The sequence below is a fragment of the Mesoplodon bidens genome (assembly GCF_964165515.1).
Source record: "Mesoplodon bidens genome assembly, chromosome: 2".
NCBI lineage: Eukaryota > Metazoa > Chordata > Mammalia > Artiodactyla > Ziphiidae > Mesoplodon > Mesoplodon bidens.
Genome location: NC_138177.1, coordinates 71,909,223 through 71,922,431, shown reverse-complemented (window position 1 = coordinate 71,922,431; position 13,209 = coordinate 71,909,223). Strand labels below are relative to the sequence as shown.

The 13,209-nt window shown below is 56.1% G+C and overlaps 1 protein-coding gene across 3 annotated transcripts; it reads left to right on the top strand.

Annotated features, from left to right (window-relative positions):
- Positions 1-453: 453 nt before the first annotated feature.
- LRRC71 (leucine rich repeat containing 71) lies at positions 454-12,537 on the top strand. 3 transcript variants are annotated; one of them, XM_081225056.1, is made up of 15 exons: positions 454-731; positions 4,262-4,411; positions 4,741-4,866; positions 4,968-5,043; positions 5,265-5,342; positions 7,419-7,487; positions 7,715-7,874; positions 7,961-8,044; positions 8,135-8,224; positions 8,902-9,048; positions 9,230-9,323; positions 9,681-9,769; positions 11,484-11,595; positions 11,961-12,082; positions 12,337-12,537. In XM_081225056.1, exons 1-15 carry the CDS (start codon positions 569-571, stop codon positions 12,454-12,456), a joined length of 1,680 nt encoding a protein of 559 aa, XP_081081182.1. In that variant the 5' UTR covers positions 454-568; the 3' UTR covers positions 12,457-12,537. The 3 variants fall into 3 exon arrangements, with proteins under 3 accessions (XP_081081182.1, XP_081081181.1, XP_081081183.1); XM_081225055.1 differs by having other exon boundaries at positions 11,481-11,595; XM_081225057.1 differs by lacking the exons at positions 11,484-11,595; positions 11,961-12,082; positions 12,337-12,537 and adding an exon at positions 11,360-11,471.
- Positions 12,538-13,209: the final 672 nt, after the last annotated feature.

The window sequence follows — 13,209 nt, the reverse complement described above, 5'->3', positions numbered from 1 at the left end:
TCTAATCCCGGCTTTCCCCGGTTCCGTTTCCCGGGTGACTTTGGACAGCTCCTTGCCTGCCCCCTAGCCCCGCCTCTCCGTCCTGGTCTCGCTTTAGCCCAGCCCCCTCCACTCCGGTCCAGTCCGGTATCCACTCTTCTCCCTCCACCACGGCTCCGCCCAGGTCCTTCTCCCTTCGCACAGGGTCCGCGGCGTCCGGCCCTCCAGGGCTCCAGGGCTCCTCTACCCTGTGACCCAGGGCTGCCCAGGCTCCGCCCTGGCCCCGCCCCTCTCGGCTGCCCTAGTTCCGCGGCTCCGCCCTCCGGGCTCCTCCCGCCCCCTGATGACTCTGTGGTGCCCCCTGTCGGCCTCGCGTGCGCTCTGTGGTTGCCCCTTGCCCTCGGGCCCGCCCACCTCGCTCGGTTGTCTTGGAGAGGGACGCTGAGGCGACGCCGCGGCAGGCGGGTCCCGCCTGTGGACGCGGAATAGAGACCCTTGATTCGGCCACCTCCAGGGCGAGCCCCACAGAATCCCGTCCTGCCTCCTTGCCCCCGTGAGTGTCCCCAGAGTCTCTGCGGACGGCACCAGCATGTCGGGCGAGGCGAGCGCACCACCGGTGGCCTCACCCAGGGCCCCGCGTTCCGGGATCCAGAAGTCATCCGGTGCAGTGACCAGGAAGGGGGACCGCGGGGCCAAGGAGAAGCCGACGACCGTCCTGCCGCCGGTGGGGGAGGAGGAACCCCAAAACCCTGGTACGCTGGTGGCGGGGTTGGGGGAATCAGGCCTCTAGGGTTCTCCGCGCGCTCCCACCAGCCACTCGTCGCTCGGGTTAGCCAGATTGGATGGGGCGTCTTCGTTGTGCCAGGCAATGGCGGGCGAGACAGACGAGCCAGTAAATAATAACAGAATTTTTGGCGCTGAGGAGCGCTGTGTGGAAAAGGGCTCCACCAGCCGAAGTTCAATATGTGAGTGTAACTAGCTCCTGGCACATGGTATGGGTGTTATAAGTGGTCACCGTTATGAGGTGTGCACGTGTTATTAGGTACGTTTCTTCTCTGTAGTATGGAGTCCTGCCCTGCCTATTACTGGGAGGCACAATAGAGTTGATGGTGAGAAAGTATTTTATAAACTGCAGATTCACTTGTTCACTCAACAAATGTACACTGTGCACCCAGCCAAAGCGCCCTGCTCCATCCTGGGATATGAATCACAGTTTTAGTCCCAGCACAGTTCCTGAAACTCAGCTTGGCAGATGTTTGAATTGAACTTGATCTTAAAGAAGCCACACTCTGGTTTGGGATGCTGACAGATACAATAAGATGTGCTAATTTGTATCAGAGAAGAAGGTCCAGGGAGTGATGGAAAGACACAGGGGTGCTGCCAGGAGGTGACTTTGAGTTTAGTTTTATAGATATTCATTCATTTATTCAACAATTACTTTTTGGATGCCTGCTCTGTGGTCAGGTCCAATAGAAAGAGAACGAGATGGACACAGTCCAGCTGGAATGGAATGTACATTCTCTAGGAAAAGAAAACCATTGGAAAAGTATGCGTATGAGTGTGGCTCTTTATGTTGCAAGTGATAGAACCCCAACCCAAATTAATTATCCACAAAGGGGAATTGATTGGAAGGCTTCTTGATTCAAATCTACAAGCTTTGCCTTCAAAGAGGGACAGGAACTTGCTGTCTCTGGACTCAAGGAAAAACAACTTGGGAAAAGACTGATTGTCAGACATTGGTCAGGTGCCATCTCCTTGTCAGTGCTGGTGGCTGGGGGGGAGGAAGCTATGGGAGCTGGAGAAAGAGCATTTTCCAGAAGGAGAGACAAGACAGGATAGAATCTCTTACAGATATGAACCTAGTTACATTAACACACACACACACACATACACACATACACACACACTCACACCACTCTGGCTGCTGTGTGGAAAATGGAGTGGCAGAGGGAGAGAATGAAGGCAGGCAGCTGAGTTACGAGGCATTTCAATAGCCCAGGTGAGGGACAGTGGTAGTTGGACTCGGGTAGTGAGGGAGATGGGTTAGGCTCCTTGGCAAAGTACTTCCAAGGTAGAAAAAGAGTTGGTGAAGTAGTGGATGGGGTGGAAAGTGGGGAAGGTAGCAAGAATGATTCCATGTTTCTGTACTGGGCACGGGGTGGGTTAAGGTGCCATTCACGGAGACAGGCAGGCCTGAAGGAAGAGCACGTAAGAGATCTCCAAGGGGTGATGTCGGCTGAGCAGCTGCATGGAAGCGTGTGGAGGGGTGAGAAGATGTCAGGGCTGGAGATGTGAATTGGGGAGCTGCTGATGTTTGGGTGCATTTAAGTCCTGGGAATGAAAGAGATTCCCCTGGGGAGGGGGGAGTGGAACCGGAGACAGGAAAGGGCTCAGGACCCAGCCTCAGTGATCTTAGAGGAGAAGGAGCTCCCCCAGGCAGGGGGAGCCAGAGGGGTCGGAGAGAAAGGGAGTGATAACAGGACAGGGCCACAGGGTCACAGCGGCTTTAGCAGCTGCTATTGTGTGTTGTGGCAGGGCTCAAATGGGGTAGTGAGTGAAGGCAGTTGTAGGAACGTTGATAGATTGAGAGGACATCGCATCTGGTGGCTTCTATTTCTCAAGGAGCTACGAGGCAAGGTCATAACGAGTGTGAGGAGGGAGTGTGGGAGGGGAGGAGAGCAGGAGCAAGGCCCTTTCAGAGCTGTGCTGCCCACTAGGTCACTGCTAGCTACAGCCCAGTGGTGGAACACTTCCATCATCCCATTACGTCCTGTCGGGCAGTGCTGGTTTAGAGCAGTGGTTCTCTCTGGACCATCTTTGGCATCATCTGTGAGCTGGTTAGAAATGCAAATTCACAGACTCTACCCAGCCTATGGAATCAGAATTTGGGGGGATGGGGCCCAGCAAACTGCTTTAACAGGCTTTCCTACTGATTCTTACAGAAAGATGTTGAAGTTTGAGAACCTCTGTTTGGGGAAAGATGGTGTGAGTGAAGCAAGGAAGGACTGAGGGCCTCTCCCAGCAGAGGGAAGAGTCCGGGAAAGCAGGCAGTGTGCAGGAGTCAGCTGTACAAGGGGCTCCCCTAGCCTTCCAATGCCTCCTCTCATCGGCCTCGTCCATTCTGCTAATGTCTCTCCGGTGTCTGTGTTCCCCCTGACGTCTGGGTGCCTGTGTCTCTCACCCTTTTGCCACGAGAACCCTCAAACCTCTCTGCATCTTGCCCCACAGTGCTGAGCAGACGTCCTGCCAGCCCCCCTGCACCCTCCTGGTAGGCTCCCTGCTGTTGGCTGCAGGGGTTCTGTCGGGGGCACAGTCCCTGCAGCGTCCGCTGCCTGTGGGGCTCCAGGCTGTCCTGCACTTGGAAGAGCAGGCTGGCACCAAGCCCACCCTTCTGCCTCCAGTTTCTCGCCTTTGCCAGGGACACCCCTTCCCATCTCAAGGAACCACTTCTTGTTGGGATGCGCATGCAGGAGCAGGAAAGAGCAGGGGTCTTTGGGGACTCAGGCACCTCAGGTTTGCGTAGCCCTCAGGATGGGAAGTGGTGGGCATCTGTCTGAATTAATAAAACTCTTGAATGAGTTAAGATTTCCAAAGCATATATAGAACAGTGTGGGACAGGAGTAAGTGCTATATCAATGTTTGCTGAATAAATAAAAGCCTATCACCCTGCTGGGCCTCGGTCTACCCGAGTGCGGGCGTGGGGATGGGGGTGGGAGCGGGGGCAGGTGGAGAGGTCCTTCTGCTTTCCTTCCTTTGCTCACATCAGGCCTGGGCCTTCTTTCTCCGTGTGACCCTGGGCAGTCCCTGCAAGGAAGGAACGTGGGAGGAGGCTGGGCTGGGGAGGCGGAGGCCCCCCAGGGAGCGGAGAGCGGGAGTGGAAGCGGCCTTGACCCACGGGGTGGGTGGACGAGCCGGCACATAAAAGAGGCGCCCTCATTGTCTACATTCCACGCGCTTTAGTCCCCTTCCTCCCAGGTCTTGATTTCCCAGTTTCCTCTCAAGTGTTTTCAGTGTCGGTCTCTACAACGCATCTTACATGTTAAAAATGGCTGTGAGGACGTCTGTCTCGATGGAGGGGCCGCTGCCCGCCCAGAGGCCCGAAACCCCGCGCTGACGAGCGTGGGAACGCGGCGCAGTGCGCCGATCCCTGGCGGGCGGGGGCGCAGGGCTGGGTGGGACGTCCTTTGGTCTCTGCTGCCCTCTGTTGGCAGCCTTGGGCTACAGGCGGCGGGCGTGGCGCGGCGCTGCGCTTCCCCTCCCGCTCTCGTCCCCGCCCCCACAGAGGAGTACCAGGGCACCGGCGTCCTCGAGGTGGACTTCGCTGAGCTCTGCACGCGGTGGGGCTACACGGACTTCCCCAAAGTGGTCAGCCGGCCCCGCCCGCACCCGGCCTTCGTCCCCTCCACCTCTACGTCGGAAAAGCCCACCGTAGGTGAGTGACAGTGGAGACCCCGGGGTGTCTGCCAGGCCTACCGCGTCCATCCCCCATCGCACGGCGGGCCGAATGGCGGGGACGCAGGGCAATGTGTGTGTGAGTGAGCGGGGTGGATTCAAGGGGGCTGGTGGGGAGGTGGGGGCGGTCTTCCGTTGTCCTTTCCAAACCCTCGCAGATGCGGGTCTGGCGGAGTCCTCCAATCCCGCGGCTCCGTGGGAGCCCTCCCGGCCTCTCCGGCTCCCGTAGGCCGGCCGGGGCGTGGGGCCCGGGGGCGGTGACTCTGCCCCCTCCCTCCTCCCCCGGCTCCTCGCACCCCTGCCTTCTAGACGAACAGCGGCTGTCCCGGTCCTGCAGTCTCAACAGCCTGGAGAGCAAATACGTGTTCTTCCGGCCCACCATCCAGGTGGAGCTGGAGCCCGAGGACAAGTCCGTGAAGGAAATCTATATCCGCGGTGAGGTCCGCCCCCCACCCCCACCCCCCGGTCCCTGTCACCAGCCGTCCACCACTGCACCCCTCCGGGCCTGAGGCGCCTTCCTCCTTTCCCTTCCGCAGGTTGGAAGGTTGAGGAGCGGATCCTGGGTATCTTCTCTAAGTGTCTGATCTCCCTCAGCCAGCTTCAGGCCATCAAGTGAGGGGACGTGGGGGTGGGGGAGGGGCAGGAGGCCAGTGTTAGAGACGGGCCACCAGTGGTCTGGGAGAAAGAACTGAAGGGGCACGGAAGGCCCCACCTGGGGACTGTGCGGAAGGTGATAAGGAAGAATGTGGCTGGGGTGTCAGGGTGGCTGTAGAGGACAAGGTGGGAAGGAGGTGGTGCTCCAGCTGCGTTTCTGTGCTTCCCCCCATCTCCAGCTTGTGGAAGGTGGGGCTGACTGATAAGACCCTGACCACCTTTATCGCCCTCCTGCCTCTCTGCTCATCCACGCTCAGGTCAGCAGAGGGGAATAGGCAAGGTGGAGGCTACCTGGGTAGCCTGGCTGGCTGGGTGGTCAGAAGTGAGCAGTTTGGGGACGGGGGTGACAAGTTCCAGCTCCTGTGTCCTGGGCTGGCATCCTTGTGGAAAGAGGGTGCTGCTAGTGTCTGTTGGGTTTTGAAGCTCCCATCTGACAAGCAGTGGGGTCCCCTTTTCTGCCTACTCTGGTACCTAAAGAACCTACCTTTGGGGCCTTATCCCCTCTCCTCTCCATCAGTCCCACCACTACCCGCTCTCTCCCTGGAGGTTCCTCACTGCCTGGTGTCTGGCACTGTACTAGGGACTGGTTCTTATCCTACAGGAACTGGCAGTCCAGTGAGGGAGGGAGAAGGGCATAGGAGTGGATACTGCAGGGCACTGTGGGGACTGTAGTGGTGGAAGAATGGTTCATGAGAGACATGGAAGGCTGCCTGGAGGAGGTGGTGCTAAGCTGAGCCTTGAAGGAGTAATAGGAGGGGGTCCCGCAGGGAACTGGGAAAGGGCATTCTTGTATAGGAGGGAGCCAGAGCAAGGTGTGTAGTAGTATAACTACAGGGGTGGTTGCTGTATAAAGGACACAGCTGATTTGGCTGCCCTTTGTTGAAGCTCCACCAGCGCCCTTGACTTCTCCTGCTTCACAGAACCCACCGTCACTGGCTTGCCTCCTCACTTGTCTTTCTCCTGTAGATGGGATGGATGCTTCTTGAGGGCAGGGATTTTGTCTCCTTCAGCTGGAGGTCCTTGGGTGCTCTTTGTCTTGAACACCACAAAACGCATATTGTATTCCATCGTGGGAATTAGAAACAATTTAGCCAGCAGGAGAATAACTATAGAATTCATCTTAATATGTAAAAATGAGTCAGATCAACATGACAAAAATAATTAAAAATAAATGCAATCAAGTTTAGATGCTAGATGAGCCAGGCTGAAAGGTTGGGCAAATATCATGAGAGAAACTTTTTTAAAAAATTAATTAATTAATTAATTAATTAATTAATTAATTTTTGGCTGCGTTGGGTCTTCGTTGCTGCGCGCGGGCTTCTCATCGCTGTGGCTTCTCTTGTTGCAGAGCATGGGCTCTAGGAACATGGGCTCCTGTAGTTGTGGCATGCGGGCTCAGTAGTTGTGGTGCATGGGCTTAGTTGCTCCGTGGCATGTGGGACCTTCCCGGACCAGGGCTTGAACCCATGTCCCCTGCACTGGCAGGCAGATTCTTAACCACTGTGCCACCAGGGAAGTCCCCAGAGAAACTTTTTTTAATAGAGAATTTTCCAGCCATTAGTTTCATTTTTTTCTTGTGACTTGGAAAAACACCTCCATTTCCTCAGTACTGTTGGAGAAGCCACTGCCTTGTGGAGGGGTCATGTATTGGGTACCTATTGCTGTGTAACCAGTTACTTCAAAACGTAGTGGCTTAAAACAAGAAACATTTATTATCTCACAGTTTCTGTGAGATAAGTCCGGGTGTAGGTTAGCTGGCCCCTCTGGCTCAGCGTCTCGGTGAGGTTGCCGTAAGGCTGTTGGCTGGGGCTGGAGCATCTGCCGCCAGGCTCACTTATGTGGCAGCTGATTGGCCATAGCGCCTCCACTCGGGAGCCTTTCCACAGGTCATCTGGGTGCCCTCACCACTTGGCAGCTGGTGCCAGGGTTGGAAGCCACAGCCTTTTTGTAACCTAAACTTGGAAGTGACAACCCATCGCTTTTGCCATATGCCATTCATTAGAAGTGAGTCACTAGGTCCAGCCACACTCAAGGGGAGAGGATTACACTGGGGCACGGATACCAGGAAGTGGGGATCACTGGGGTCATCTTAGAGGCCCCCTTACCACAGCTCACTAACTCTGGGGAGTAACCCCTTCACATGGCACACTTCTGGATTTCTAGTCTGGAGAACTGTCACATATAACTTCCTGTATCAGGGAGTTGGGCGGGGGGGTTGCATCCTTTGCCTCTGTTTCCAAGCTGCTTCCCAGAGCCCCACCCTTCCTCTTTGTCCCCTTCCCTCGTCTGGCCTCAGTGGTGCCTCCTGGGTCTCAGATTTCCCCCACCCTCAGGAAGGTGTCTCTGGAGGGGAACCCGCTGCCGGAGCAGTCCTATCACAAGCTCATGGCAGTGGACAGCACGTGAGACTCCTTTCCCTCACCCCCTTTCTCTGGGCCTGCCCCCCATTCCAAGTCACCCTTAGTTCCCACGCTCCCTTGCCCCTCCAGCACCTCCCCAAGCACCCTCAATTCCTGCCTCTCCACCCTCAGATTGAACGGCCCTCCTCATGCCCCCGTTTTCCGAGGTTCTGGGGAACGCCCAGGACCCCGTGTTTCCTGTGACCCGCGTTCTCCCTCCTGCTGCCCAGGATCGCGCACTTGTCTCTGCGGAACAACAATATCGACGACCACGGGGCGCAGCTCCTAGGCCAGGCTCTGTCCACGCTGCACAGCTGCAACCGGACCCTGGTCTCCCTCAACCTGGGCTTCAACCACATCGGTGACGAGGGCGCGGGCTACATCGCAGACGTGCGTGCGAGGCTGGCAGGGGCCCCCCCGCGCGAGCTGTGGCGGCCCGGGGCTAGCCGGCTCACTGCCCCTCCCTGCCCCCTCAGGGCCTCCGGCTCAACCGCTCCCTGCTCTGGCTGTCCCTGGCCCACAACCGCATCCAGGACAAGGGCGCCCTGAAGCTGGCCGAGGTGGGTGTGCGGGCTGAGCGGGGCCGGGGAGAGACCCCCACATCCTCCTGCTCCCCGGGCGGCTGAGCGCGAGGTGCCTCCCCGCCGCAGGTCCTGCGCCCCTTCGAGCTAACGCATACCGAGGTGGTGGAGCGCCGGCGCCTCCTGCTGGAGAAAGGTTCGCAGGAGCGCTCGCGATCGGTGAGGAGTGCTCGGAGCCTGAGACCTGAGCCCTTGGAACCGCTTCCCAGGTTGGCTGCTTTCAGCCAGCTGGCCGAGTCTTAACCCGTCCTTTCTCCCTGTGTCATGACCGTTTTTCTCTCCGACCTCTGCACAGATCTAACAAACGTTTGGGTTCTTACTGCAGAACCAGTCTGCGGGCGGTAGAGTGTATTGGTTAGGATGACTAGATTTAGACCGCAGGGACTTGGAATCTGGCTCTTCCACAAAACCGCTTGGGACCTTGGGCATGTGACTTAACCTCTCGGGCCTCAGTTTCCTCACCTGTAAAATGGGGATAACTGTACCTGGCTCATAGGATTGTTGACAGGATTAAATGAGTTAATTCATCTAATGCACTTGGAACAGTGCCTGGCACTTAGTTAAAAAAATGTCAGCTACTATTTTCTCCCTCAGTATGAGTCTGAATGCCACCTCCCCCCACCCCCAGCTCATCCCTGGGTCTCTCTGCCATTTCTTCCCAACAGCACCTGCCCCAGAAGGGTCCCGAACAAATTATGTTAGCATTTAGGCGGGGAGATTGGGGTAGGGGTGCTGCCAGTCCGACTGCCACCCAGGCATGAGGCTTCCCCTCACTCCTCACTGGGGAAGGGGCGCCGGATTCTTCCTCCTCCATCCCCTCCCATTTGTGAGCACAGCCTTCCACCTCTCGACATGGGGACGACTCCAAAACAGAGCGTGAGAAGAATCAGCTGATGGGGGTCAGCAGTTTTGCAATGGTGGAGAAAGACAAGACACAGACAACGAAGACCCCTAAGGGTCTGGGCAAGAAAAAGAAGTCCGGGGTAGGTGTGCTGTGGGCAGCAGAGCCCTGGGCGCTGCAGGAACAGGGGAGGAAGCTTCCTTGATTTGCGGGTGGGGCGGAGGGAGGAAGCCCTTTGAAAGGCTACCTCTGGCCCCACCCACACCTGCTCCCCATCTGCCAGGGAGGTAGGACTCTCATCTCTCTTCTTATATCCTCCACAGGAAGTGGTGAAGAAAGAGGAGAAGTCGGGGTCTGGGCAGTCACCCACACAAGGAACCCCTAAGAAAGAAGACTCCACGAAGGCAGGCAAGGGGAGTAAGTGCTAGCTAGCACCCCTCTGCGGCGCCCACTTGGTGTGGAGGAAGGAGGAGCACGGGGAGGGATGCGGGAGGCCTGCGCTGAGCTAGACTTCTCACCTTGATGTCGGAAGCCCCATCCGGCCCCATCCACGGCACTCCACACCGTTTCTCCTGGGCTGAACCCCTGTGGCCCTGCCCTCGGAGAAGAAACCCACCTAGACCTAGCTGGGGGTCCCCCCTCCAGCTCTATTTCTGTTGTACCCAAACCCAGAGTTTGAGGAGTCCCCTTCCTCACCCCAGTCCATTCTCTCTGGGGAAACTGAGTGGTATCAGAGGTCTGCGCTGTGTATTCTGGCTCCTCTTCCCACTCCAGAGGTAACCATCCCTGAGCAGAAACTAAGCAAGGGAAAAGGGACCAAGACTGGGAGCAAAGAGAAGCGCAGCATCCTCCTGGAGTCAGAGGTAGGCTGCAGGAGAAGCGGGGTGGGGGACACGTCCCTGGGGTCCAGTCCCCCAGCCTTCCTGGGATGGAGTCTCCAGCCCTGTACTGTGGCAGCAGCCACTTCAACTCACATTGTGTCCTTAGTCCTGGCCCCCTCCCTAATCCAACCTGGGCTTGCAGGGGGTAACAGAGCTCAGTGCCCCCTCCCCTTCTACCTTTACTTGCTTATTAGGAGCCCACACTTTTGATCCTCTGCCTCAACTCAGTCTGCTTCCCAAAAGGCCATTTGTTCCTCACCACCACCCCCATGATTGCTTGTACAGTTGCCCAGGGAACGAAGCACATTCTCCTTTGCCCCTGCCAACAGCTCCCCAGGAGGGCAGGGTCTTTTCCTAGTCGTGGTACTACCCCCACCCTGTGCACAGCTACTTGAGACCCTCTCTCCTTTGCTCCTGGAGCCTCCCTTTTCTATTTAAACTTGGACCAACTTGTTCCTTGCTTTGGAAACCTTCTTGGACTGCTGACTCTGTAGCTCCCACCCCTCCGCAGTGGACTCAGCTAACCCTAACGCTAACCCGAGGGCTATCTGTCCTCACACAGGCGCACCTTGTTGTATTGTGCTTTGCAGATTTTTTTTTTTTATACAAACTGAAGGTTTGTGGCAACCCTGCGTCGAGCAAGTCCGTTGGTGCCATTTTTTTCCAACAGCATTTGCTCACTTCATGTCTCTGGGTCACATTTTGATAATTCTCTCAATATTTCAAGCTTTTTCGGTATTATTATATTTGTCATGGTGATCTGTGATCAGTGATCTTCGATGTTACTACTATGATTCCCCGAAGGCTCAGATGATGGTTAGCATTTTTTTTAGCAGTTAAGTATTTTAAAATTGAGGTATATACACTGTTTCTTTAGACATAATGCTATTGCACACTTAGACTGCGATATAGTGTAAACGTACCTTTTACACATACTGGGAAACCAAAAGAATGTGTGTGACTCGCTTTATTGCGGCTGTATGGAACCGAACCCACAATATCTCTGAGGGTATGCCTGTGTTCTGTCATCAAAAGACCTCCCCACCTTGGCAGGGAACAGCGCCTCCACTTTTAGGAGTCTTCTCTGGCACCCAGGATAAGATCTTACAAAAGAGAAAAGTCAGGTGGAGAAAGCGGGCGAGGGTTGCTTCTCAGTGCGTTTTCTGCCCCTGCCCCAGGCTTGATCCAGGCTGCTGTTTCTCCCCAGGACTGTTGCATTTTCCTCTCATCCTGCCTTTAGCGTCATCTCCCTCCAGTCCATCGCGCTCATTGCTCTCCCTGTTAGGAATTACTTAGTGAATGCCAACACACTATTTCATGCCTTTGCACCTGCTGCCACTTCCCCCCGATCTTTATCTGACGGGGGCCACATGCTATTCAGATGTCAGCTCACAGGCCACCTCCTCCAGGACACATGCCGAGACCCGCTAGCTGTGCCTCCTCTGTGCCCCCGGAGTACTGAGCTTCCCTCTGTCAGCTCTGACAACATACTGCATTACTCTCTCTCTCTCTGGCTCCCCTCCACAAAGCTGCTTCTTGAGGGTATGGGCTCATTTATCTTTGTATCCCCAGCACCTGGGACAAAGCCTGGACTGTAGCTGGCCCTCAAAGCATGTATGTTGAATGAATGAATGAATGAATGGCCTGTTGACCAGCTCCCCTCTCCTCTGCTGCAATCAGTATTCTGCCTTAGCAGCTGGTTGGGGAAGCTGCTGAGATGGTCAACCCTCTTCTGGAGCCCGTGGAGCACCGAGATGGGAAAGTTTTCATGCCTGGGAACAGGGTCCTTTTGCATCTCAACCTTCTCCGTACGTTTGCCAACCCCCCCCACACCCCGCCTTCCTGCCACAAGGCTAGCTGGGCCCCATGCGGTCGCAAGGGTGTCCCCGCCCTGGCTCCACGGAGCGGAACCTGGTTCTCCAGTGGTTGGGCATCATGATGGTGAAGGCCCTCTGGCACGGGGCTTTGGGGTGGGGGTGAGGGAGGTCAGACAAAGGAGGCATCAGAGAAGTAGAGCTGGAGTGAAATTAGTCCTATAGGTAAGTGAGCTGGGGAGCTGGGGGAGCAGGGGCTTAGTTTTGGAGGAAGAGGGTCGCAGAGGGTGTCCCGTGAGGGTGTAGTCAAGAAGGAGGTTGGCAGTGTCGGAGGCCACGTCGTCTGCTCCTTCCACCAGGAAACCGCATCACAGAGGTGGGGCTAGAGGCCTTCCTCACCGCAGTGCAGTACCAGGCACAGTTCTCCAAGTCCAAGAGCGCGTCCAAGGGCCCCGTGGGGCTGCTGTGGCTGTCCCTGGCGGTGAGTCCCCAGGGACTGCAGCTGCTGCAGGCAGCTTGTCTCCCCATTTCCAAGACAGACCTGTAGTTTCCCTCATTCTTTTTTATCACAACACAGCCTTCATCTCTCTTGCTGTGAGATAGGCAGTCACACTCCTTTGCCTTTTCTCCATGTCCCCCAGCCCCTAACCCACCCTGTCCCAGGAAATGTTTTTCTCCCAGATGATTAACCTTCATTGCTTTTGTTAGCTATCAGCCTTCCTTTTCTTCCTTCAGAAAAACTGCTTCTCCCCACAATGTCCTGCGTACACCACGATCCAAGAGCTGATGCTGCCAAGGGACCCTGTCAGTAAAGCCAAGCACAAAGAGGAGGCGGCTGTGGCTTCCTCCACCTAGTCCCCTCCCACCTTCTACCCAGAGATTCTGGGCCACAGAAGCATCTCCTTTCCATGTGTGGGTTGGACCTCCCACGGGAGAGCTCAGATCATTAACAAAGTCTATTGCTATACTTTTTTCCTTGAGGCTGTCTGAAAACTTTGTCCCAGAACTACTGGGAATATTTGGACTTTGCGCCTGTTAACAGCGTGTTGACATGGCCAGAAATGGCCGAATAGCTTTATGGTTCTGCTGGGGGTGATCTCAGCCCCTCTGGTGGTGGCCGACCAGGGGTGTTGCTCTCCTGCCTCCTCAGGACCTAGTTCTTGCTTGCCCAGACCAGAGTCACTACCTGTACCACCCGTCCCCGTTCCCTGGAGGACATGTGATACACAAGGGTTTGCATTGCCTCTGGTCTCAGAGGCAGAAGGGAAAGACTTGGGATAGTAACCAACACGCACAAGCTGAGCGGAAGAGCAGGTGGGGCAGAGGGATGGAGCGCGGGCTCCACCCTTCCACCCTCCTGGGTCCCTTCCCCCTTCTGCTGCTCCATCTGGCCCACGTGTCTGGACTGGTTTGGAGGAGGGGCAAGGGCTCAGCTTATGAAAATGTAGAGTTGTCAGGCTGCTTTAGAGGGGGTGCTGAGTCTCTTGTCATCTACGTAGCAAAGTCCAAGCACTAAACACGAACCCTAATGACACTGCCTGCTGCTGTCAGCCGCCTGAAACCAGAGCCACCCAGACAGTGCGGGGGCCGGAGGAGTCAGGAGAGCTG